Genomic DNA, 26,381 nt, shown 5'->3' with positions numbered 1-26,381 from the left:
CTTCCTTGGGTAAATGGCCATATTGTACCACAGCCTCAAACCATCTTGTTCTCACCTGACATCTACATACACATGCAGTAACCCAAGGATAGGCCATGGATGGCAATCAGGTCCTGGAATTGTGTCTGAATTTTATCCGTGATACCTTGAGACTGAGGACCAATACCACATTTAAAAAGTTAACAGCTCAAATGAAATCTCAGCGACATTCCGCTCCAATTAGCTTAGTTTCTGCCTTTATCAATGATGTGGAGATGCCGGCGTTGGACTGAGGTGGGCACAGTAAGAAGTCTCACAACACCAGGTTAAAGTCCAACAAGTTTATTTGGTATCATGAGATTTTGGAGCGCTGCTCCTTCATCAGGTGAGTGGAGAGTTGGGTTCACAAACAGGGCATATATAATCATAGACTCAATTGCAAGATACGACAATTGCAATACGACAACGGATGAACAGACACCGCTCAACAATCACCAGGCAGGAGTATTCCCTTCCTGTCGGGGAACACTTCAGCAGTCAAGGGCATTCAGCCTCCGATCTTCGGGTAAGCGCTCTCCAAGACAGCCTTCAAGACACACAACAACGCAGAATCGCCAAGCAGAAACTGATAGTCATGATAGCCAAGTTCCACACACGAGGATGGCCTCAACCGGGATCTTGGGTTCATGTCACACTGCCCATTTGGCCTGAGCTTGCAAAGTCTTACTAAGTGTCCTGGCTTGAGAATTCACACCTCTTTAGCCTATGCTTAGCCCTCTCTCCACTCACATTGTAAAGACTTGATTACCTGTAAAGACTCGCATCCCAACCATTATCTTGCAATTGTGAGTCTGTGTCTATATATGCCCAGCTTGTGAACCCAAGTCTCCACTCACCTGATGAAGAAGCAGCGCTCCGAAAGCTCGTGATACCAAATAAACCTGTTGGACTTTAACCTGGTGTTGTCAGACTTCTTACTTTACAAATAAAGGTACCTTAAGCCTTCACTCCTTCCACCATCAGTGCACAGTGACAGCGACACAAATTCCTGATGGAAGTCTACAAGATTATGAGGGACATGGACAGAGTGAGTAGTCAGAAGATTTTTCCCAGGGTGGAAGAGTCAATTACTAGGGGGCATATGTTTAAGGTGCGAGGGGCAAGGTTTAAAGGTAATGTACGAGGCAGGTTTTTTTACACAGAGGTTGGTGGGTGCCTGGAACTCGCTGCCGGGGGAGGTAGTGAAAGCAGATACGATAGTGACTTTGAAGGGGCGTCTGGGCGAATACATGAATAGGATGGGAATAGAAGGATATGGTCCCAAAAGGGTAGGGAGTTTTAGTTCAGTTGGGCAGCACGGTCGGTGCAGGCTTGGAGGGCCGAAGGGCCTGTTCCTGTGCTGTAATTTTCTTTGTTTATCAATCATCCTCTGCCTGGGCCTGGAGGTCTGGAGTGCATCTGCTTCAATGCGAGGAGTGTAACGGGTAAAACAGACGAACTTAGGGCCTTAATGCTTGTGCGGAATTTGGATGTGGTTGCGGTGACGGAAACTTGGTTAAAAGAAGGACAGGACTGGCAGCTGAATATTCCGGGGTATCAGTGTTTTAGGCGAGACAGAGGAGGGGCTAAAAAAGGTGGGGGAGTAGCGATATTAGTTAAGGAGCATATTACCGCGGTGCAGAGGGTAGACAACTTAGAGGGGTCATGTACTGAGTCGCTGTGGGTGGAACTCAGAAACAGGAAGGGTGCAGTCACTATGCTGGGGGTGTACTACAGACCACCCAACAGCCCACGGGAAGTGGAGGAAAGGATATGTCAGGAGATTCTGGATAGGTGCAGAAAACATAGGGTTGTTGTAGTGGGGGACTTTAATTTCCCTGGCACAGACTGGAAAGTGCTTAGAGCTGGGGGACCGGACGGGGAGGAATTTGTAAAATGCGTACTGGAAGGTTCTTTGGAACAGTATGTAGATAGCCCGACTAGAGAGGGGGCTATACTGGACCTAGTTCTGGGAAATGAGCCCGGTCAGGTCGTCAAAGTTTCGGTAGGGGAACATGTGGCAAATAGTGACCACAACTCTGTTAACTTTAGGATAGTAATGGACAAGGATGAGTGCTGTCCTACGGGCAGGGTGCTAAATTGGGGGAAGGCTGACTATAGCCGGATTAAGCAGGAATTGGTGGATGTTGATTGGGAGAGGATGTTCGAGGGTAAGTCCGCGTCTGGCATGTGGGAGTCTTTTAAGGAACTATTGATAAGGCTGCAGGATAGGCATGTGCCTGTAAAAAGGAAAGATAGGAAAGGTAGGATTCGAGAGCCGTGGATAACCAGGGAAATTGAGGATCTGATTAAAATGAAAAGGGAGGCGTACGTTAAGTCCAGGCAACTGAAAACAGATGGAGCTCTGGAGGAATACAGAGAGAGTAAGAAAGATCTCAAACGGGGAGTTAGAAGGGCAAAAAGAGGGCACGAGATGTTCTTGGCAGGCAGGATTAAGGAGAATCCTAAGGCATTCTATTCATACGTTAGGAACAAAAGAGTTGTCAGGGAGAAAATCGGACCTCTCAGGGACAAAGGAGGGGAATTATGCTTAGAACCCAAGGGAATAGGGGAGATCCTAAATGAATACTTTGCATCGGTATTCACGAAGGAGAGGGGTGTGTTAACCGGGAGTGTCTCGGAGGGAGGTGTTGACCCGTTAGAGAAAATCTCCATTACGAGAGAGGAAGTGTTAGGTTTTTTAGGGAACATTAAAACTGACAAAGCCCCAGGGCCTGATGGCATCTATCCTCGACTGCTCAGGGAGACGAGAGAGGAAATTGCTGGGCCTCTGACGGAAATCTTTGTCGCTTCTTTGGACACGGGTGAGGTCCCTGAGGATTGGAGGATAGCAAATGTGGTCCCGTTGTTTAAGAAGGGTAGCAGGGATAACCCAGGAAATTATAGGCCGGTGAGCTTGACGTCCGTGGTAGGGAAGTTGTTGGAGAGGATTCTTAGAGACAGGATGTATGTGCATTTAGAACGGAACAATCTCATTAGTGACAGACAGCATGGTTTTGTAAGAGGGAGGTCGTGCCTTACAAATTTGGTGGAGTTTTTTGAGGAAGTGACAAAAACGGTTGATGAAGGAAGGGCCGTGGATGTCGTCTATATGGATTTCAGTAAGGCATTTGACAAAGTCCCACATGGCAGGTTAGTTAAGAAGGTTAAGGCTCATGGGATACAAGGAGAAGTGGCTCGATGGGTGGAGAACTGGCTTGGCCATAGGAGACAGAGGGTAGTGGTCGAAGGGTCTTTTTCCGGCTGGAGGTCTGTGACCAGTGGGGTTCCGCAGGGCTCTGTACTGGGACCTCTGCTATTTGTGATATATATAAATGATTTGGAAGAAGGTGTAACTGGTGTAATCAGCAAGTTTGCGGATGACACAAAGATGGCTGGAATTGCGGATAGCGAAGAGCATTGTCGGGCAATACAGCAGGATATAGATAGGCTGGAAAATTGGGCGGAGAGGTGGCAGATGGAATTTAATCCGGATAAATGCGAAGTGATGCATTTTGGAAGAAATAATGTAGGGAGGAGTTATGCAATAAATGGCAGAGTCATCAGGAGTATAGAAACACAGAGGGACCTAGGTGTGCAAGTCCACAAATCCTTGAAGGTGGCAACACAGGTGGAGAAGGTGGTGAAGAAGGCATATGGTATGCTTGCCTTTATAGGACGGGGTATAGAGTATAAAAGCTGGAGTCTGATGATGCAGCTGTATAGAACGCTGGTTAGGCCACATTTGGAGTACTGCGTCCAGTTCTGGTCGCCGCACTACCAGAAGGACGTGGAGGCATTGGAGAGAGTGCAGAGAAGGTTTACCAGGATGTTGCCTGGTATGGAGGGTCTTAGCTATGAGGAGAGATTGGGTAGACTGGGGTTGTTCTCCTTGGAAAGACGGAGAATGAGGGGAGATCTAATAGAGGTATACAAGATTATGAAGGGTATAGATAGGGTGAACAGTGGGAAGCTTTTTCCCAGGTCGGAGGTGACGATCACGAGGGGTCACGAGCTCAAGCTGAGAGGGGCGAAGTATAACTCAGACATCAGAGGGACGTTTTTTACACAGAGGGTGGTGGGGGCCTGGAATGCGCTGCCAAGTAGGGTGGTGGAGGCAGGCACGCTGACATCGTTTAAGACTTACCTGGATAGTCACATGAGCAGCCTGGGAATGGAGGGATACAAACGATTGGTCTAGTTGGACCAAGGAGCGGCACAGGCTTGGAGGGCCGAAGGCCTGTTTCCTGTGCTGTACTGTTCTTTGTTCTTTGAAGGGGGGGAGGTTTAACACATATCAGAAGGACATATTTCACACAGAGGGTCGTGGGGGCCTGGAATGTGTTGCCGGGCAAGGTGGTGGAGGCGGACACACTGGGAACGTTTAAGACTTATCTAGACAGCTATATGAACGGAGTGGGAATGGAGGGATACAAAAGAGTGGTCTAGTTTGGACCAGGGAGCGGCGCGGGCTAATTGTCCCTTGTTTCTCGTTTCAAGGCTTCATTCTATGATCATCTTGCTGGTGCCAGTACAGAGCGAGACTGCGGATAGTTGGGAACCTGTCTCGGGGGCAGGGAATTCATATGGTGTTCATGGAAGTGGAAATGACTAGGGTTGGGAAGCATTTTCCGATCAGGGCCATTGTGATCTCCTGGACTCGTTTCGATCGCCTCAGGGGGTCGGAGAGGAATTTCCCAGATTTTTTTTTCCCCATATTGGCCCTGGGGTTTTTCACTCTGGGTTTTCGCCTCTCCCTGGGGATCACATGGTCTGGAATGGGGGGGTGGGGGTGAGTTAATAGGTTGTAATGAACAAAGCATCGTAGCTGTGAGGGACAGCTCGGTGGATAGGATATTGGTATGTAGATAGGCTGGAAAATTGGGCTGGGATCCTGGATTCAGGATTCAATCCTGGACCGGGGAGCGGCACGGGCTTGGAGGGCCGAAGGGCCTGTTCCTGTGCTGTATTGTTCTTTGTTCTTTGTTCTTTTGCCTCCTTGAAGGACAAGGGCAGCATATGCATGGGAACACCATCTTCAACCTTCCAGGGTAGAGAATTTCAAAGATTCACAACCCTTTGAATGAAGTATTTTCTCCACAGCTCAGTCCTAAATGATTGGTCCCTTAACCTGAGATCGTACCCCCATGTTTTGGATTCCCCGACCAGTGGAAACAATTTCTCAGTGTCTCCCCTATCAAGCCCCTTTAGAATTTTGTAGATTTCAATGAGATTGCTTTTCATTCTTCTAAATTCCAGCGTATACAAACCCAATTTACTCTACCTATCAAGTTTGTCATCTTTTTCAAAAATGTTCTGTTTTTTCATTATAACCAAAATGAATAACTTCACATTTTGCTGCTTTATACTCCATTTGCCATCTTGTTGTCCACTCACAGAACCGGCCAATATCTCTTTGCAGCCTCACTGTGTCCTTCCCATAGCTTACCTTTCCACCTAATTTGGTATCATCAGCAAACCCCCTTCAATTACCGAACCACTTGTAAGGGTAAATTAATTAAGATACTGCTATTCCTTCACTATCGCGGGGTTAAAATTCTGAGGACTTCCTTTCGAACAACACTGTGGACGTAACCTACACCAGCTGGACGGCAGTGATTCAAGAAGGCAGCTCACAACTTTCAAACCTCAAGGGTAATTGGGGAAGGGCAGTAATTACCCAGCAATGCTCAGATCCCAAGAACGCATAAAAAAGTCTAAAGGAAACAACCCCAATTTCCCTCTCATTACTCCCATCATTCTTCCTGAGTCGTCTACCTCGACTCAATAATTCATTGAGGAAAGAAATAGAAGATAAATTACCACAAGAACTTAAAAAATGATCTTACCAGTGACCGTGGAGAGTAACAGCTGCAGCCAGTGAGAAATCCATGACAGCTCCCGGGTAGATGTACGCAGCAGGAAAAAGGCCCAGTAATGTTATACTTAGTATTCGCTCACTAGTCCAGTGTCGAGAGGCAGCTTTCGAACCAGCTAACAGAAGAAAGGACAAAATGAGACACAACGATTGGATATAATGGCGTCGATCACACAACATACAAATCTCTCGAACCATGCTAACTTAATTGTACAGCACAGGCCATGTAAATAGCCCTAGGGTTCCAGTTTGCAAATCAGCATTACAAAGAACAGTACAGCACAGGAACAGGCCCTTTTTCCCTCCAAGCCTGTGCCAATCACGTTTACCTACCAAAATCAACCACTTATATCCCTCTATTTCCTCAGAACAGGCTTGGCCATAGAAAGAAGTTTAACAACACCAGGTCAAAGTCCAACAGGTTTATTTGGTAGCAAAAGCCACACAAGCTTTCGGAGCTGCAAGCCCCTTCTTCAGGTGAGTGGGAATTCTGTTCACAAACAGAGCATATAAAGACACAAACTCAATTTACATGAATAATGGTTGGAATGCGAATACTTACAACTAATCAAGTCTTTAAGAAACAAAACAACGTGAGTGGAGAGAGCATCAAGACAGGCTAAAAAGATGTGTATTGTCTCCAGACAAGACAGCCAGTGAAACTCTGTGGGGGTTACAAATAGTGTGACATGAACCCAATATCCCGGTTGAGGCCGTCCTCGTGTGTGCGGAACTTGGCTATCAGTTTCTGCTCAGCGACTCTGCGCCGTCGTGTGTCGTGAAGGCCGCCTTGGAGAACGCTTACCCGAATATCAGAGGCCGAATGCCCGTGACCGCTGAAGTGCTCCCCAACAGGAAGAGGACAGTCTTGCCTGGTGATTGTCGAGCTGTGTTCATTCATCCGTTGTCGCAGGGTCTGCATAGTTTCCCCAATGTACCATGCCTCGGGACATCCTTTCTTGCAGCGTATCAGGTAGACAACGTTGGCCGAGTTGCAAGAGTATGTACCGTGTACCTGGTGGATGGTGTTCTCACGTGAGATGATGGCATCTGTGTCGATGATCCGGCACGTCTTGCAGAGGTTGCTGTGGCAGGGTTGTGTGGCGTCATGGTCACTGTTCTCCTGAAGGCTGGGTAGTTTGCTGCGGACAATGGTCTGTTTGAGGTTGTGCGGTTGTTTGAAGGCAAGAAGTGGGGGTGTGGGGATGGCCTTGGCGAGATGTTCGTCTTCATCAATGACATGTTGAAGGCTCCGGAGGAGATGCCGTAGCTTCTCCGCTCCGGGGAAGTACTGGACAACGAAGGGTACTCTGTCCACTGTGTCCCGTGTTTGTCTTCTGAGGAGGTCGGTGCGGTTTTTCGCTGTGGCGCGTTGGAACTGTTGATCAATGAGTCAGCCAGTGATCAATGAACACTACAGACAGTTACCTGCAGATCCGACCAAAGAACACACCCGTCAACTCAACACTCTGATCAAGACCTTTGATCCGGACCTTCAGAACACCCTCCGTGCTCTCATCCCACGTACTCCCCGCGTTGGAGATCTCTACTGCCTCCCGAAGATACACAAGGCAAACACACCCGGCCGTCCCATCGTATCGGGCAATGGGACCCTGTGCGAGAACCTCTCCGGCTATGTCGAGGGCATCCTGAAACCCATTGTACAAAGAACCCCCAGCTTTTGTCGCAACACGACGGACTTCCTACAGAAACTCGGCACACATGGAGCAGTTGAACCAGGAGCGCTCCTCGTCACAATGGATGTCTCGGCACTCTACACCAGCATCCCCCATGACGATGGCATTGCTGCAACGGCCTCCGTGCTCAGCGCCAACAACTGCCAGTTTCCAGATGCAATTTTACATCTCATCCGCTTCATCCTGGACCACAATATCTTCACCTTCAACAACCAGTTCTTCATCCGGACACACGGAACAGCCATGGGTTTTATTCGGGTGAATGGGGAAAGATGACTTCTTCCGAATAGAAAATCAGTTTCTATGATTCTATGTAGGGTTTCTATGATATGTGATGCTCGGGACTTCTGGGGCAGGCCAAGATGGATCATCCTCTCAGCACTTCAGGCTGAAGATGGGAGCAAATGTTTCATCCTTGCTTTTTAAAAAAGGGCGGCACGGTAGCACAGTGGTTAGCACTGCTGCTTCACAGCTCCAGGGACCTGGGTTCGATTCCCGACTTGGGTCACTGTCTGTGTGGAGTTTGCACATTCTCCTTGTGTCTGCGTGGGTTTCCTCCGGGTGCTCCGGTTTCCTCCCACAGTCCAAAGATGTGCGGGTTAGGTTGATGGGCCACGCTTAAAAATTGCCCCTTAGAGTCCTGAGATGCGTAGGTTAGAGGGATTAGCGGGTAAATATGTAGGGATATGGGGGTAGGGCCTGGGTGGGATTGTGGTCGGTGCAGACTCGATGGGCCGAATGGCCTCCTTCTGCACTGTAGGGTTTCTATGATTCTATGATTCTATGGGGACCAAATTCGCACCTCAATATGCCAACTTCTTCATGCACAGGTTCGAACAAGACTTCTTCACCGTACGGGACCTTCAACCGATGCTATACACTAGATACATCGATGACATTTTCTTCCTTTGGACTCATGGTGAACAATCACTGAAACAACTCTATGATGACATCAACAAGTTCCATCCCACCATCAGACTCACCATAGACTACTCTCCGGAATCGGCTGCATTCTTGGACACACGCATCTCCATTAAGGACGGTCACCTCAGCACCTCACTGTACCGCAAACCCACGGATAACCTCACGATGCTCCACTTCTCCAGCTTCCACCCTAAACACGTTAAAGAAGCCATCCCCTACGGACAAGCCCTCCATATACACAGGATCTGCTCGGATGAGGAGGATCGCAACAGACACCTCCAGACGCTGAAAGATGCCCTCATAAGAACAGGATATGGCGCTAGACTCATTGATCAACAGTTCCAACGTGCCACAGCGAAAAACCGCACCGACCTCCTCAGAAGACAAACACGGGACACAGTGGACAGAGTACCCTTCGTTGTCCAGTACTTCCCCGGAGCGGAGAAGCTACGGCATCTCCTCCGGAGCCTTCAACATGTCATTGATGAAGACGAACATCTCGCCAAGGCCATCCCCACACCCCCACTTCTTGCCTTCAAACAACCGCACAACCTCAAACAGACCATTGTCCGCAGCAAACTACCCAGCCTTCAGGAGAACAGTGACCATGACACCACACAACCCTGCCACAGCAACCTCTGCAAGACGTGCCGGATCATCGACACAGATGCCATCATCTCACGTGAGAACACCATCCACCAGGTACATGGTACATACTCTTGCAACTCGGCCAACGTTGTCTACCTGATACGCTGCAAGAAAGGATGTCCCGAGGCATGGTACATTGGAGAAACTATGCAGATGCTGCGACAACGGATGAATGAACACAGCTCGACAATCACCAGGCAAGACTGTTCTCTTCCTGTTGGGGAGCACTTCAGCGGTCACGGGCATTCGGCCTCTGATATTCGGGTAAGCGTTCTCCAAGGCGGCCTTCACGCCACGCGACGGCGCAGAGTCGCTGAGCAGAAACTGATAGCCAAGTTCCGCACACACGAGGACGGCCTCAACCGGGATATTGGGTTCATGTCACACTATTTGTAACCCCCACAGAGTTTCACTGGCTGTCTTGTCTGGAGACAATACACATCTTTTTAGCCTGTCTTGATGCTCTCTCCACTCAGGTTGTTTTGTTTCTTAAAGACTTGATTAGTTGTAAGTATTCGCATTCCAACCATTATTCATGTAAATTGAGTTTGTGTCTTTATATGCTCTGTTTGTGAACAGAATTCCCACTCACCTGAAGAAGGGGCTTGCAGCTCCAAAAGCTTGTGTGGCTTTTGCTACCAAATAAACCTGTTGGACTTTAACCTGGTGTTGTTAAACTTCTTACTGTGTTTACCCCAGTCCAACGCCGGCATCTCCACATCTTGGCCATAGAAGACATAGGGTAGCGGTGGAGAGGTCGTTTTCTGAATGGAAGTCTGTAACGAGTGGTATTCCGCAGGGATCAGTGCTGGGGCCGTCTGCTATTTGTACATACACAAACCATAATTGATGCAGAAGAGGGTTTAAAAACTATCTACTGAAAATCCAGTCATTCTTTTGGGGAAAAAAAATTCCAACAACTTGGACTGAGAAAGTGTGAATCAAAAGTAACTGCAATACATATGAACCTAAAAGATGCTATTGTTTAGAAATTGTGCAACATTTGAAATTCAGGTCAACTTTCAGGTGTTAGTTTTTGCTGTTAGAACCATTTGAAGAAACTTTAAATAGAGGCACATTTGATGAAATTGGAACAGCTGAAATTACCTGTTAATCACATCAGGACATTGTTCCAATCCATGGTCATTCCCAATTGTTCTCAATCTCATTAACGAAAGTCAGGAGTGTGATGGAATACTAACATGTCTGGATGAGTGCAGTTCCAACAACACTCAAGAAGCTCAACGCCATCCAGGACAAAGCAGCCTGCTTGATTGCTACCCCTTTCACAGACATTCAATCCCTCCACCACCGAAGAACAGTGGCAGCGGCAACTACCATCAACAAGATACACTTCAGGAACTCTCAAAGGCTCCTTAGCAGCTTCCAACCCCATGAACATTACCACCGAGAAGGACAAGAGCAGCAAATACCTGGGAACACCACAACTGGGGGTTCCCCTCCAAGTCACTCACCATTCTGACTTGGAAATGTATTGCTGTACCTTCACTGTCGCTGGGTTAAAATCATGAACTTTCTCCCCAACAGCACTGTGAGTGTACCTACACCTCAGGGATTGCAGCGGTTCAAGGGGGCAGCTCATCACCTCCTCCTCAAGGGCAACTGGAAATGGGCAATAAATGGTGGCCTTGCCCACATCTCAAATGAATCAAAAAAAAACTGCAGCACTCACATTCACTTAAACATAAGCAAAAATGGAATATACCAAGAATTGTTATTGGTCAGAATATACTTTCAGGAGCATTGCTCCATGGCAATATTATGCATTATTTTTCTGGTAATGTGCCTGTGTGCATAACCTACTGTGCCCTTTGAAGGTTACAAGTTTCAGTTGCTATAGCTTCCTGTGGTTAAAGGCTATTTGCTCTCAGCATGTCTTACATGTGGCTCCTCAGGTCAGTTAAAAGCTACGTTTCAGTTACTTGGAAATGCTCTCGACAGTGGAAATTAAGTCCTTGCTCATTTCATTGGAAATTCAGAAATATGCATTGTAGCTTTCCATGTACAGAAAAACAGCTCAAGACTCTTTACATGGAGGTAAAGACAATGACTGCGAAGCAACAGAAGGAAAGGGAGATACAGACAGACTTGGAACCTAAAACATGGCTGCAGGAGGAGCTTCACATTCATTTTTGAAAGGGAAAGGGGAGAAGGCAAGGAGGAACAGAGTAGACAGGAATTTCAGGGGACAGGGACATTGTAGCTACCAGTGAAGGAACAGAAGAATAGTGATAAAGAATAGCCCAGCACTAAAAGACAGACTTGAACTTACATAGTGACTCCGACACACAATCTCAGGACATTCTAAAGCATTGTACAGACAATTATGTGCTTCTGAAATGTGGTCATGACTGTAGGCAATGTGGCAGCCAATTTATACACAGCAAACTCTAATAAAAAGCAATGAGATAATGCCCAAATCATTTCACAGAATCACGACAGGGCAGGAGGCGCCATTCGGCCCTTCAAGGCTTTGTCAACTCTCTGACAGAGTATCTTACCCAGGCTCTCCCTCGCCCCCCCCCCCCCCCTTACCTTGCACATTTACCATGGCTAATCCACCTAATCTCGACATCTAAAGTTTAAAATGTATTCATCAGTGTCACAAGTAGGTTCACATTAACACTGTAATGAAGTGAAATGTGAAAATCCCCTAGTCGCCACACTCCGGCACCTGTTCGGGTACACTGAGGGAGAATTTAGCATGGCCAATGCACCCGAACCAGCACGTCTTTCGGACTGTGGGAGGAAACCGGAGCACCCGGAGGAAACCCACGCAGACACGGGGGAAACAGGTAGACTCCGCACAGTCACCCAGGGCCAGAATTGAATTGGGGTTCCTGGAACTGTGAGGCGGCAGTGTTAACCGCAGTGCCACCCGTTTGTTTTGTGATGGTGATTGAGGAATAAATGTTGGACATTGGTAGAACTTGCCTTCTCTTTCAAAATAGTCGTAAGGTATATTTTGCAACCACTTGAGAGAGGATATAGCCTTGGTTTAATGTCACCTCTGGGAGAAATGAACAATGCAGCACTCCTACAACACTGCACAGAAGTGTCACCTACAATTTCCTGACTCATGGGCCACAGTGCGACCCATGGAGCTGTAGTAGGCAAGAGTGGATAGAGGGAATGGGGGCAACCACAGAGACATTTGAAAGCAGGTATTTCAATCTTGTCATTGACTTAGAGGCACACTGGAATGGGTTGCAAAACAGGATTATTGAAATAAAGGAACTTGTTGTGCCAGTAAATGAGTGGGCCAATATTTTTTGAACTGTTCCAGCTTGAGTTAGGCAGGTTGTAGGAGCGCAACTAAGAAAGTGACAAAGGTCAACACTTGTCTGGGTTTACAGATCCACCAGTTAGCAGACAGCAACTGACACCCATTAGAAAGGCACTTCATTAAGGAATGAATGTCTTCTGAACTATAAGCAGTCTCAAACAACACCAGGTCGAAGTCCAACGGGTTTATTTGGTAGCACAAGCTTTCGGAGCGCTGTCCCTTCATCAGGTGAGTTACCCAATGAAGCGGCAGCGCTCTGAAAGCTCATGCTACCAAATAAATCTGTTGGGCTTTGACCTGGTGTTAAGACTTCTCACTGTGCCTACCCCAGTCCAACGCCAGCATCTCCGCATCATGTCTTCTGAACTGTTAGGGAAAGGGGAGAAATTACTAAAATAGGAGGGAATAAAATAGGATTGCGAATGAACAAAAGGACACAACATCGTGGGCCGAAGGGCCTGTTCTGTGCTGTACTGTTCTATGTTCTATGATACGATAAGATGAAGAGGTTCCAGTGCCATAAATGTCGGTATAGACCAGTTAGGCAAAACTGTTTGAGCTAAAGGCCTGATTTTACTTGATACTTAGCTGAGGTTAGGCACTCACCTCATTAGAAACTGTGGACACAAATCTACATCCCATGGCTTCACATTGAGGCATGCTAATATGTTTTCATTGAATTCCTACAGTGCAGAAGGAGGCCATTCGGCCCATCGAGTCTGCACCAACCCAGGCCCTTTTCCCACATATTTACCCTGCTAATCCCCCTGACACTAGGGTCAATTTAGCATGGCCAATCAACCTAACCTGCACATCTTTGGACTGTGGGTGGAAACTGGAGCACCCGGAGGAAACCCATGCAGACACGGGGAGAATGTGCAGACTCCGCACAGACAGTGACCCAAGGCCTGAATCAAACCCGGGTCCCTGGCGCTGTGAGGCAGCAGTGCTAACCACTGTGCCACCGTGGAGCCCCTTTGTTTTTGAATCAATTTTATTTTTGTTGCTGATTTGTTGCCTTGTGCTGGAATATGGTTGTGCACGTACCAGCCACTACGTAAGCCAAGTCAGCGAGTACCAGATGGCAAATGAACTGTAGGGGAGACCACAGCTGTGCCTATGTGTGTCCTCTCTGAATAACCATGCATCTGTCCTATCAGCAGGAACATTAGCTGAGTTCCCAGGTGCCAAAAGTCAATTATAGCTTCCCAACTGCTCACCTAGCAGAGATCAACTCTTAACATAGAACAGGAGACATTTCTGAAACCTTTCGAAAGCAATTAAATAGATCTGCAACAGCAACACAATGAGGTTGCAGAAAGATGCAATGCCGATATGTGTTTCAATTTCGGTATTATTTCCCAATTTAGTGCAGATTGATAGGCAAATGGTGGGCAGAACATAAATTTAGTACATTTGATCATATTCAGTTCTCTAATCCTGCACAGTAGATCCTTTAGCAATACCATTACAGTATGCATTGAGAAGTCAGGCTTGTGCAGATGCAGGGAGGAAAAGCCTTGTCGCTCACCACTGGGCCATTGCGGGCATTGCACAGTCACCTGATTAAGGGCCAAATTAGAGAGCAACCAGCCAGCAACCAATTACAACTTATGTGGTCCTGGAGGAGACAGAGCTGAAAAACAGTTACTGTATGAGTCAACAGCACTAAACAATGGAATGATTCAGCAAGTCTGTACAAGTGAAATAAACACACATTGCTCACAAATTACTGTACATCTCTGGCAACCACATGACTGGAAGGGACTGATTGCGTCAGAGAGGGTAAGAGGCAATACTGCCAGGAATAGAAAATAGTAGCTACAAGGAAAGTTTGGATAGGCAGGGGTTGCTTTCTTTGGAACAGAGGAGACAGAGGGGTGATTGAATTGAGGTGTATAACATTATGAGGGGCCTGGTCAGAGTGATTTGGAAGGACCTCGTTCTGTTCCCAAGAAAGGTCAATAACCATGATCGAAAGGAATTGGTGGAAAGATTCTAGAGGTGTTTGAGTAGTTTTCGCAATCAGGGGGTGGTGGGTGTCTGGAATACTCTGTCTGAAAGGGTGGAAGAGGCAGAAATCCTCATCACATTTTTTAAAAAAAACATCTAGGGGCAGCACGGTTGCACAGTGGTTAGCTGTGATTCAATTCCCGGCTTGGGTCACTGTCTGTGCGGAGTCGGCACGTTCTTCCGGTGTCTGCGTGGGTTTCCTCCGGGTAATCCAGTTTCCTCCCATAGTCTGAAAGACGTGCTGGTTAGGTGAATCGGCCATGCTAAATTCTCCCTCAGTGTATCCAAACAGGCACCAGAGTGTGGCAACTAGGGGATTTTCACAGTAACGTCATTGCAGTGTTAATGTAAGCCTACTTGAGACACTGATAAATAAATAAACTTTACTTTTGGATATTCACTTGAGATGCCATAACCACAGGACTACAGACCAAGGGCTTTCATTTGGCTGGCAGGGACACACAGAGCCAAATGGCCTTTTGTTGTTGCAGGTCATTTTAACAAGAGGATACTACTGGGTAACCTTGAATCTTCTATTATCAATTTAACATGCCTCCATCTTCTGCAATTCCCTTCTCTACACAGAAGATATTCTCAAAATATCTCTCATCACCCATATCTTTGGGCCCAATTATTAATCCCATTTATCTGTCCTTGCCCCCCATTTGGTATCCATTTTATTTTCCCCTCCATTGCACTTTAAGATGCTGAGATATATCTTGAACAATGAACTATAGAAACACAAATCTGTGTTGTTAACAGCAGCACATTCCAGTGCCTTTACTGCCATCTAGTGCGTACAACAGTATGTAACATTAAAACTGATCTGTTCCAAGTGGAATGAACCAAAGGAAATTATGCCGAGCTGCAAATTATTTTGTGGTGGGTGCAGCTTGATTTTTCTATACTTTTAATCAGTAAGGTGCAGTAAGAAGTCTCACAACACCAGGTTAAAGTCCAACAGGTTTATTTGGTTTCACGAGCTTTAGGAGCACTGCTCCTTCATCAGGTAAGATGCAGTTCAAGGAACAAAAAATAAAGCAAAAAAGTGTGCAGTAAAAGGACAACTTTGTGTTTCAGGTGGGGTTCCGTATGAATGTTGAGTTCTGGAGGAGGTGTCCCACCAGCAATAAGCTGCTCTATTATATCCACAGCAGTTGACTGACTTGCTGCATTACCCAACATTTTGTTTCTCTGTTTCAGAATTCTACATGATGTGGGGGTGCCGTCATTGGACTGGGGTAAACACAGTAAGAAGTTTAACAACCTGGTGTTGTCAGAATTCTACAGTCCTGGCAATGCAGCCCTTCAAGCCTGTTCCTTAATTCAATTAGATCATAGCTGACCTATACCCGTAGCTGATCTTAACCCGATCTATTTTGGTCCTGTAATTACCCTGGCCTAACTAAAATCGAATAATCACAGTTTTGAAATTTTCCATTTTCTGGCAGGGGAGGGTAAAGGGTTTTCTACATTTCCACCAATCTTTGGGTGAAGTGTTACCTAATATCATCTCAAAACAGCCCAACTCTGATGGTGAGGTTATGTACCCTTGTTCTGGACTCCCAACTAGGCGAAGTAGTTTCCTTCTATCTACCCTAATAAAGCATTTATCTTAACCATTTAATTTGATCACCCCTTAAAACTTCTACAATTTGGAAAATACAAGCCTGTTAGCAAAAAATGTAAAATACTGTGGATGCTGGAAGTAGAACCAGTGCAGGAGGCAATCCAACCCATCCAGTCTGCACCAAAAGGGCAATAGATTTATTATTGTCACATGTATCAGCATTCAGTGAAAAGTATTGTTTCTTGCGCGCTATACAGACAATGCATACCATTCATAGAGAAGGAAATGAGAGAGTGCAGAATGTAGTCTTACAGTCATAACTAGGGTGTAGAGAAAGATCAACTTAATGCAAGGTAGGTCTATTCAAAAGTCTGATGGCAGTCTCGATGGCAGCTTACCCAGGCCTATTCCCCCCTCACCCTAACCCCATGACCCTGTGCATTTATCCTGACTAATCAACCTAACCTACGCATCCCTGGGTACTAAGGGGCAATTTAGCTTGGCCAATCCATCTAACCTGCAGATCTCTGGTCAGGGAGAGGAAACCCACACAGACACGAGGAGAATGTGCAAACTCTACACCTAAGGCCAGAATTGAACACGGGTCCCTGGCGCTGTGAGGCAGCAATGCTAACCACTGTGCCACCATGCAGAAATCTGAAATAAAAACAGAAAATGTTGCAAATACCTCGGTCAGGCAGCATCTGTGAAGAAAGAAATACCATCAAGTTGACAGCCTTTCATCAGACGCAGTCTGTATGAACATGTCCTTATAACAGCACTTGTGGGTGTACCTGCACCTCAAGAACTGCAACAGTTCAAGAACCTTCTCAAGGGCAACTAGGGATGGGCAATAAATACTGGCCTAGCCAACGACGCCCACATCCCATAAATTATTATTATTTTTTAAATCATAGAAATCATAGCAACCCTACAGTACAGAACGAAGCCATTTGGCCCATCGAGTCTGCACCGACCACAATCCCACCCAAGCCCTACTCCCATATCCCTACATATTTTACCCGCTAATCCCTCTAACCTACGCATCTCAGGACACTAAGGGGCAATTTTAGCATGGCCAATCAACCGCACATCTTTGGACTGTGGGAGGAAACCAGAGCACCCGGAGGAAACCCACGCAGACACGGGGAGAACGTGCAAACTCCACACAGACAGTGACCCAAGCCGGGAATCGAACCCAGGTCCCTGGAGCTGTGAAGCAGCAGTGCTAACCACTGTGCTACCATGCCGCCCCTTTAAGGTTTGGGATCCTTTTAGGTTTGGGATCATTCTGATGAATCTTTGATACAACACCTCCGAAGTCAAAAGGAAAGCTGCAGGTCCTGCTTCAGGACATAATTTAGAGCAAAACCTCGGAATGTCCCAAGTTCCATTCTTCAAATGGGCTTTTAAATCAAAGCTCTGCCTGGAAACAGACTTGAGGGGCTGAATGGCCTAATTCTATTTGAAGCTAATTGGAATATTTCGCTGAAACTTAATAAAATGCTATACAAAATGTTTTGGTTTGCTTCCAGCTCCCGGTGATCTGTGCTGCTCACAAATACCATCCAAGCCTTTGATTCATCCTTTGTTACACACTGTATGTCAGTGCTTCGCTATTTTCCAATGTGACCCCACTTTAATACTTGGAAAATTAACTTGACCCCAATACCAGCAAAAACAGGAATAAAGCAGCACAGTAACATTCCATATGTAATCATCAACATTTGCAAATTATAGATCAATATATAATGCATCATAGCAACATGAATATCTGTTTTACTTTGTAAAATATATATGTATTCATGCAAGCTTCAGCCAGATTTCCTCGTGACAGAAGACTGTGAAGCCTCTCTACCCCCATTCCTCTCGCACTATAAGCTACTCCTCCCTCCCCTCAAACAGTAATCAGCCTCTCCATGCCTCTAGCCATTATTCAGCCCCTCTTCTACACACCCCACCCAAGGTCCCAAACCTACTGTCACCACACCTCCCCCTTCCTCTCTGTGCTCGCCCTGTTGGTGCTTGTGAAGGAGAGTTGCCAGCTTGGTGTAGGAACTTGCACAGCAGGCAGACAGAATCAGAAACGCAGTAAAATGTGAAGCCACCATTCACTTTCACAGCTGAAGTGCATGAGCTCCTGGTTTTTCCTGCACTCAGTCAATGAGTGTCTCTGCCTGTGCCAAGCTTGGCACATAATCAGGCCAGCACCTCTAGAAATGCTTCCTAATGTCCACCTCTTTGCTGTTTGGTGGCATTGATCCAGTGGATCCAGGGCTGCCACATCAGAGTCTCCTTTGCACAACTGCCATTGTTATCTCAGAGGAGGGGACGCTCGTGACCCCAAACGCTGTGCCTCCCCTTATTCCTCCCATCCTGGATCCTAAGCAGCCAATAACAAAAAGCTTGGCTTTACCCGCGACACAGAACCCTGCAGGTACAACACTTACCCAAATAGCTGGGAGACATGTGAATCTGCGATGCCATATGTACTGGAGGCTGTTGGGTCTTTTTGGAAGCAACAAGAGGTCCAGCTGCCCATGATTTACTGAAGAATGTTGCTGGAAAGGAGAGAGAAACAGGCAACAAGCCCAAACTTTAATAGCAGCTGCAAAATTGAAGCTATTTCAACAAATGTACTTAACGTACTAACCCAGTTACTATTCTACTACGGATAAAGGTTACAATAGAAATTTGTATATACGTGTGGCAATCATTTATTTGTTAAATATAGGTCTGCCTTTCAGCAGATTATCGTTGATCTGTATTTTAACTTAATTTACCCATCTTGATTCCAAAACCCTTAATCACAAAATCAGAAACCCTACAGTACAGAAAGAGGCCATTCGGCCCATCGAGTCTGCACCGACCACGATCCCACCCAGGCCCTCTCCCCATATCCCTACATATTTACCCGCTAATCCCTCGAACCTACGCATCCCGGGACACTAAGGGGCAATTTAGCATGGCCAATTAACCTAACCCACACATCTTTGGACTGTGGGAGGAAACCGGAGCATCCGGAGGAAACCCACGCAGACACGGGAAGAATGTGCAAACTCCACACAGACAGTGAGCCAAGCCGGGAATCGAACCCAGGTCCCTGGAGCTGTGAAGCAGCAGTGCTAACCACTGTGCCACCGTGCCGCCCCAGTAATGATGAATTTCAAACTTCATGCATGATAGGGAATTAATCTTATATCTCCCTTGACTTCCAGCAGCACTCAAGCCTAACTTTTACTTAAGTTTCAGCTTAAGAGATAAAGTTAAAAAAATTATGTTTAAAATGTCTTTTATTGCTCCATATGTTCATGACCTGAGAGTTCTTTACCCCTCACAGCTGTTCATTTTATTGCCCCTCAGTGCTATGGGTATGTTCTACCATTATATTTATCTCCATTTCTATAATCTATGCTCAGCATTTGCAGATCAATATTAAAGTAAAAATGAGGAAGCATGAGGAAAAAGATTAAAGAATAAGTAAAAGAAGAGGAAATGGATGGTAGGGGAATAGATGGATCGGTCACTCGGTCAGACTTTGGCCTTCCACCGACACGATGTGGGCTGAAATGCTACCACCATTCATGCTGGTGCAATTTTCCCATCCCGCTGTAATGAATGGAGATTTGGCTGGGCGCCAAATTCTCCAACCTCACTGCAGTGGGAGCATGGCGTGAACAGCTGGTAAGATCGCACTTGTGGATTCAAATGTGTCCTTGCCTAACAAAAATATCAGTCTCAGTTTTGGTATATTCAGTTGACCCACTCAGCCCCCAGGAGCTTTTAAGATCAGAATTTCAGATTTCATTGCCCTTACTGTGAAGAGTTTCCTGACTTAACTTCAATGATATGCCCCCTTGTGCTATAATCCCACACCAAGGAAGTAATTTCTCTCCAGCAATTTTTTGTTGCTGCAGAGTAGATAAACAAGCCACATGATACTTTTATTACAAATGATATTGTGATTCAGTGATGAAATTGGTGGCGAAGAGTGGCAAGTTAAACCATGAGCTGATGGAGGTGACAGAGGTAAAGATAGTATGCCCAATGAAAAACAAACCTCCAATCAGAAACAAGGAAGATTTGATATAAATGTACCCAGAGCATTTTGACATGATGGCAGGATGCTTCAAAGATTCCGATCATCACAACACTCAAGAAGCTCAACACCTTCCAGGGCAAAGCAGTCCACTTGATTGACATCCCTTCCACAAACATTCACTCCCTCTACCACCAAGTGGCAGCAATGTGTACTATCTACAAGATGCACTGCAGGAACGTGCCACGGTTCCTTTGGCAGCACCTGCCAAACCCACAGAATGCTAGTTCTTCAGATTGGTGTACACACCCGTAGTAGTAAGCAGAGTCCTGAAGAAAATCACAGCCATCTCCGATGTCAAGAAATTTGAGTCAAGAAATTTCCAGTTCTTCCAGTACGAGTTCTTCCATATCTTACACGCCAGAACACACTTTAAATCCACGAGAAATCATGAAAATCAGAAACATAAGAGGAGTTTCAACAAACTCAAAGATAGTATATAGGCAAGGAGACAAATTGGCCTTACCACAACAGAAGGAAACCTGTCACTCTTCAAGTATTTGGTTCTAGGAAAGGACAGAACAGCCTTGCTGCCAGAGGGAAGACTATTAGCATTCTCATCCATAGCTCTACCATCAGTTGGGACCAGTTAAGGCAGCATAGAAAGAGAACTTCTGCATTTTTATATGGATGTGAAAAATCTATGGGACAAAGTTCAAAGTGAAGAGTGGTCATTATCCACTGGGACAGATCTACAGGAAAAATCTGTATAGAGCAACAGCTGGACTGCAAAGGTAACTCTTGAAGCTTCAGAGTTACAATTTCACTCTGAAATATAAGCTAGATAGAGAAATAATAATAGCAGATGCCCTATCTTAGTCGTCTGCACAAGAGAAACATGAGGTAAAATATCTAGGCATACAGATCAATCGCCTAATGAACGTAACACCACCAAAACTGACTCAAATTAGAGATGAGACCAGCAAAGATGAAGAGCTACTGATGCACCCACAGCAAGTAATCCAGGGATAGAAACATAGAAGACAGGAACAGGAGGAAGCCATTCAGCCCTTCGAGCCTGCTCCACCATTCATCACAATCATGGCGAATCGTCCAACTAATCCTGCTTTCCCCCCGTAACATTTGATCCCATTCACTCCAACTGCTATAATTTTTTTCTTTTTTTTGTTTTTTTACATACAAATGGCCTGATAAGATGCAGCAAGGACAGCCAGTCTATCAGAGATTCAATTCAGTAGAAGATGGTGTTCTGTTGGGTGGATCCAGAATGATCACATTCCAAAATGGGGCAGCACAGTGCCACGGTGGTTAGCACTGCTGCCTCACAGCGCCAAGGAACAGGGCTCAATTCCAGCCTTGGGCAACTGTCTGTGCCGAGTTTGCATGTTCTCCCCATGTCTGCGGGGTTTCTTCCAGGTGCTCCGGTTTCCTCCCACAGTCCGAAAGATGTGTGAGTCAGGTGGATTGGCCATGCTAAATTGCCCCTTAGTGTACCAAAATCTGCAAGTTAGATGGATTACTGGGGTAAACGTGTGAGTTTATGGAGATACAGTGAAGATGATTTGGATGAGAATATGGTTAGTAAGTTTGCAGATGACACCAAGATTGGTGGCATAGTGGACAGTGAAGAAAGTTATCTCTGATTGCAACGGGATCTTGATCAATTGGGCCAGTGGGCTGACGAATGGCAGTTGGAGTTTAATTTAGATAAATGCAAGGTGATGCATTTTGGTAGATTGAACCAGGGCAGGACTTACTCAGTTAATGGTAGGGCGTTGGGGAGAGTTATAGAACAAAGAGATCTAGGGGTACATGTTCATAGCTCCTTTAAAGTAGAGTCACAAGTGGACAGAGTGGTGAAGAAGGCATTCACCATGCTTGGTTTCATCAGTCAGAACATTGAATACAGGAGTTGGGACGTCTTGTTGAAGTTGTACAAGACATTGGTACGGTCACACTTGGAATACTGTGCACAGTTCTGGTCACCCTATTATAAAAAGGATATTATTAAACTAGAAGAGATTTACTAGGATGCTACCAGGACTTGATGGTTTGAGTTATAAAGAGAGGCTGGATAGACTGGGACTTTTTTCTCTGGAGCGTAGAAGGGCGATCCTATAGAGGTCTCTAAAATAATGAGGGGCACAGATCAGCTAGATAGTCAATATCTTTTCCCAAAGGTAGGGAAGTCTAAAACGAGGGGGCAAAGGTTTAAGGTGAGAGAAACAAAAGGGTACAGAGGGGCCATTTTTTCACACAGAGGGTGGTGGGTGTCTGAAACAAGCTGTCAGAGGTAGTAGTAGAGGCGGGTACAATTTTGTCCTTTAAAAAGCATTTAGACAATTACATGGGTAAGATGGGTATAGAGGGATATGGGGCAAATGCGGACACAGTTGGGATTAACTTAGGGGTTTTAAAAAAAAAGGGACGGCATGGACAAGTTGGGCCGAAGGGCCTGTTTCCATGCTGTAAACCTCTATGACTCTATGCTCCTGGGTAAGATGCTCTGTCTGTGAGGGTCGGTGCAGGCTCGATGGGTTACTGTTGGAATTCTATGATTCTGCTCGAGGATTCAAGACAATGCAGGAAGAGTTTTCTGTAAGATACACGGGAAGCCGCGGGGGGGGGGTGATGGAGAAGTGTAGGTTCAGAACCAGACCCCAGCTGTTGCCGACCCTCCTGAGCAGGTTGACCCTGAGGTTTGACCCCGAGGGGAACCAAACCCTCAAAACACTTGCTTAAAGCTGCCTTCCTCTCAGTCAATCACAGCGGCCCCGGCGGGGTGCATTCCCCAGGCAGTGACTGAGAGGCGGCTGGGGGGGGGGAGAGCAGGGTGGCTGTTACCACAGCAACCGGGCCTAGTCAGGACAGAGGGAGTCAGCCCCGGGTGGTGGTGGGGAGGGGGGTCAAATTTAGAATAAACTCTCAGCCCATCACCTCCCAGCACGGGCTGGACATTAACCCCCGGCCAGCGGAACGCTCTCTCTCCCTCATTGGCCGCTAAGGGATGGTCAACTCACGCCGAAAGCCACGTCCACAAAGCGGGCTAAGCCTCAGCACAGCCGCCATGACCAGCTCCCTCCCGCAAGGTCACCCAGCCGGAAGCGAATGCAGGTCACCGGAAACCCATCGCTGCGCATGTTCCGTCGGTGCTGGGGCATGATGGGAGTTGAAGTCATCAGCTGCTCTGACCTTTCTCTACATTGACAATCAGTGCTGGCTGCTTTCCATGGTGCTTCATTGGGGAGGGAGGGGGGCATCACCACCCCAGCCATGCTGCTCTAGATTGTGATGTGGAGATGTGCTCTAGATTGTCACAGTAAGAAGTCTCACAACACCAGATTAAAGTCCAACAGGTCTATTTGGTATCATGAGTTCTCGGAGCGTTGCCCCTTCATCTGGATATTGCCCCTCGATATAAATTGTCCCATTGGTAAGACAAGAAGCAAGGGCACACTTCCTTGTGATAAAGAGGAAGGGGCCTAGTTTGCTCAGGTGTAACTGGCTCAGCAAAATTCCACGCATAGATCATAGAAACCCTACAGTACAGAAAGAGGCCATTCGGCCCATCGAGTCTGCACCGACCACAATCCCACCCAGGCCCTACCCCCATATCCCTATATATTTACCCACTAATCCCTCTAACCTACACATCCCAGGACACTAAGGGCAATTTTTTAGCATGGCCAATCAAACTAACCTGCACATCTTTGCACTGAGACCAAGCACACGAGGGTGGCCGAGAATGTTATTAAGAAGTTGTTAAAAAAGGAGGTAGACAAAAGGCGGGTAACTATGGGCCAGTTAGCTTAACTTCTGTAGCAGGGAAAATGTTTGAATCTATCATCAAGGAAGAAATAGCGAGACATCTGGATATAAATTAACCCATTGGTTAGATGCAGCATGGGTTTATGAAGGGCAGGTCATGTTTGACTAACTTGGTGGAATTCTTTGAGAACATTACATGTGCAGTGGACAATGGGGAACCTGTGGATGTGGTGTATCTGGATTTCCAGAAGGCACTTGACAAGGTGCCGCACCAAAGACTCCTACATAAGATAAAGGTGCACGGTGTTACGGGTAATGTATTAGCATGGATAGAGGATTGGTTAACTAACAGAAAGCAAAGAGTGGGGGAAAATGGGTGTTTTTCTGGTTGGCGATCAGTGACTAGTGGTGTGCCTCACGGATCAGTGTTGGGACCGCAATTGTTTACGATTTACATCAACGATTTGGAGTCGGGGACCAAGTGTAGTGTGTCAAAATGAGATGGGTGAAAGAGCAAAGTATGCAGAGGACGCTGAAAGTCTGCAAAGGGATATAGATAGTCTAAGTGAGTGTGCAAGGGGCTGGCAGATGGAGTATAATGTTGGTAAATGTGAGGTCATCCATTTTGGTAGGAAAAACAGCAAAATGGACTATTATTTAAATAGTAACAAATTGCAGCGTACTGCGGTGCAGAGGGTGTCCTTGTTCAGGAATCTCAAGGAGTTGGTTTGCAGGTGCAGCAGGTAATTAAGAAGGCAAATGGAATTTTGTCCTTCATTGCTAGAGGGATGGAGTTTAAAAACAGCGAGGTTATGTTGCAGCTGTATAAGGTGCTGGTGAGGCCACACCTGGAGTACTGTGTACAGTTTTGGTCTCCTTACTTGAGAAAGGATATACTGGCACTGGAGGGGGTGCAGAGGAGATTCACTAGGTTGATTCCGGAGTTGAGAGAGTTGGCTTATGAGGAGAGACTGAGTAGACTTGGGCTATACTCATTGGAATTCAGAAGAATGAGGGAAGATCTTATAGAAACATATAAGATTATGAAAGGAATAGATAAGATAGAAGCAGAGAGGTTGTTTCCACTGGTGCGTGAAACGAGAACTAGGGGATATAGCCTCAAAATAAGGGGAAGCAGATTTAGGACTGAGCTGAGGAGGAACTTCTTCACACCAAGGGTTGTGAATCTGTGGAATTCCCTGCCCAGTGAAGCAGTTGAGGCTACCTCATTGAATGTTTTTAAGGCAAGGATAGATAAATTTTTGAACAGTAAAGGAATTAAGAGTTATGGTGAGCGGGCAGGTAAGTGGAGCTGAGTCCACAAAAAGATCAGCCATGATCTTATTGAATGGCGGAGCAGGTTCGAGGGGCCAAGTGGCCTACTCCTGCTCTGAGTTCTTATGTTCTTATGTTCCTATCAGGTGAGTGGAGAGATGGGTTCTCAAACATGGCATATCTGTCTACATATGCCATGTTTGTGAACCCACCTCTTCACTCACCTGATGAAGGAGCAGTGCTCTGTAAGCTTGTGCTACCAAATAAACCTGTTGGACTTTAACCTAGTGTTGTGAGACTTATTTCTGTGTCCACCTCAGTCCAACGCCAGCATCTCCACATCATGACTCTAGATTGTGTCTCTTATCAAAGCAGAACTTCCAACTTTAGGAAATTATGAGGGTGAAAACAAAAGAGAAAACGCTGGAAAATCTCAGCAGGTCTGGCAGCATCTGTAAGGAGAGAAAAGAGCTGACATTTCCAGTCCAGATCACCCTTTGTCAAAGCCATATGAGGGTGAAAACTTGTCCAATGCATCAGAATCTCAGAATTGTTACTGATTTTGGTGCATTGGCCATGCTTAATTCTCCCTCAGTATACCCAAACAGGTGTCGTAGTGACAACTAAGGGATATAATAACTTCATTGCAGTTAAATTATAAGCCTACTTGTGACACTAACAAATAACTTGTTTTGACTTATAATTCTCACGTACTGAAACAGTGAAAAGTATTGTTTCTTTTGATTTGATTTATTATTATTGTCACATGTATTAGTATACAGTGAAAAGTATTGTTTCTTGCGCGCGATACAGACAAAGCATACCGTTCATAGAAATAGAAAGGAGAGGCTGCAGAAAGTTACAGTCATAGCTAGGGTGTGGAGAAAGGTCAACTTAATGCAAGGTAGGTCCATTCAAAAGTCCGATGGCAGCAGGGAAGAAGCTGTTCTTGAGTCGGTCGGTACGTGACCTCAGACTTTTGAATTTGTTTTCCCGACCAAAGAAGGTGGAGGTGTGCATGGGGTCCTTAATTATTCTGACTGCTTTGCCGAGGCAGCGAGAAGTGTAGACAGAGTCAATGGATGGGAGGCTGGTTTGAGTTATGGACTGGGCTTCATTCACAACCCTTTGTAGTTTCTTGTGGTCTTGGACAGAGCAGGAGCCATACCAAGCTGTGATACAACCAGAAAGAACGCTTTCTATGGTGCATCTGTAGAAGTTGG

The 26,381-nt window shown here is 46.2% G+C and overlaps 1 protein-coding gene across 1 annotated transcript in view; it reads right to left on the bottom strand.

Moving 5' to 3' along the window:
• The window catches only part of sdhdb (succinate dehydrogenase complex, subunit D, integral membrane protein b), a 37,431-nt gene extending 14,210 nt beyond the window's left edge, over positions 1-23,221 (bottom strand). The window contains exons 1-3 of the mRNA XM_078199100.1: positions 23,136-23,221; positions 18,506-18,616; positions 5,868-6,012 (exon numbers count right to left, since the gene is read on the bottom strand). Coding sequence (XP_078055226.1) covers positions 5,868-6,012; positions 18,506-18,616; positions 23,136-23,184 — 305 coding nt within the window. The 5' untranslated portion in view covers positions 23,185-23,221. The remainder of the gene's footprint in view (positions 1-5,867; positions 6,013-18,505; positions 18,617-23,135) is intronic.
• Between the last annotated feature and the right edge of the window lie 3,160 nt (positions 23,222-26,381).

Source organism: Mustelus asterias, chromosome 27 (genome assembly GCF_964213995.1).
Source record: "Mustelus asterias chromosome 27, sMusAst1.hap1.1, whole genome shotgun sequence".
Taxonomy (NCBI): domain Eukaryota; kingdom Metazoa; phylum Chordata; class Chondrichthyes; order Carcharhiniformes; family Triakidae; genus Mustelus; species Mustelus asterias.
Note: the sequence above shows the minus strand (reverse complement) of the source record. Positions and strands in the feature narration are given on the sequence as shown.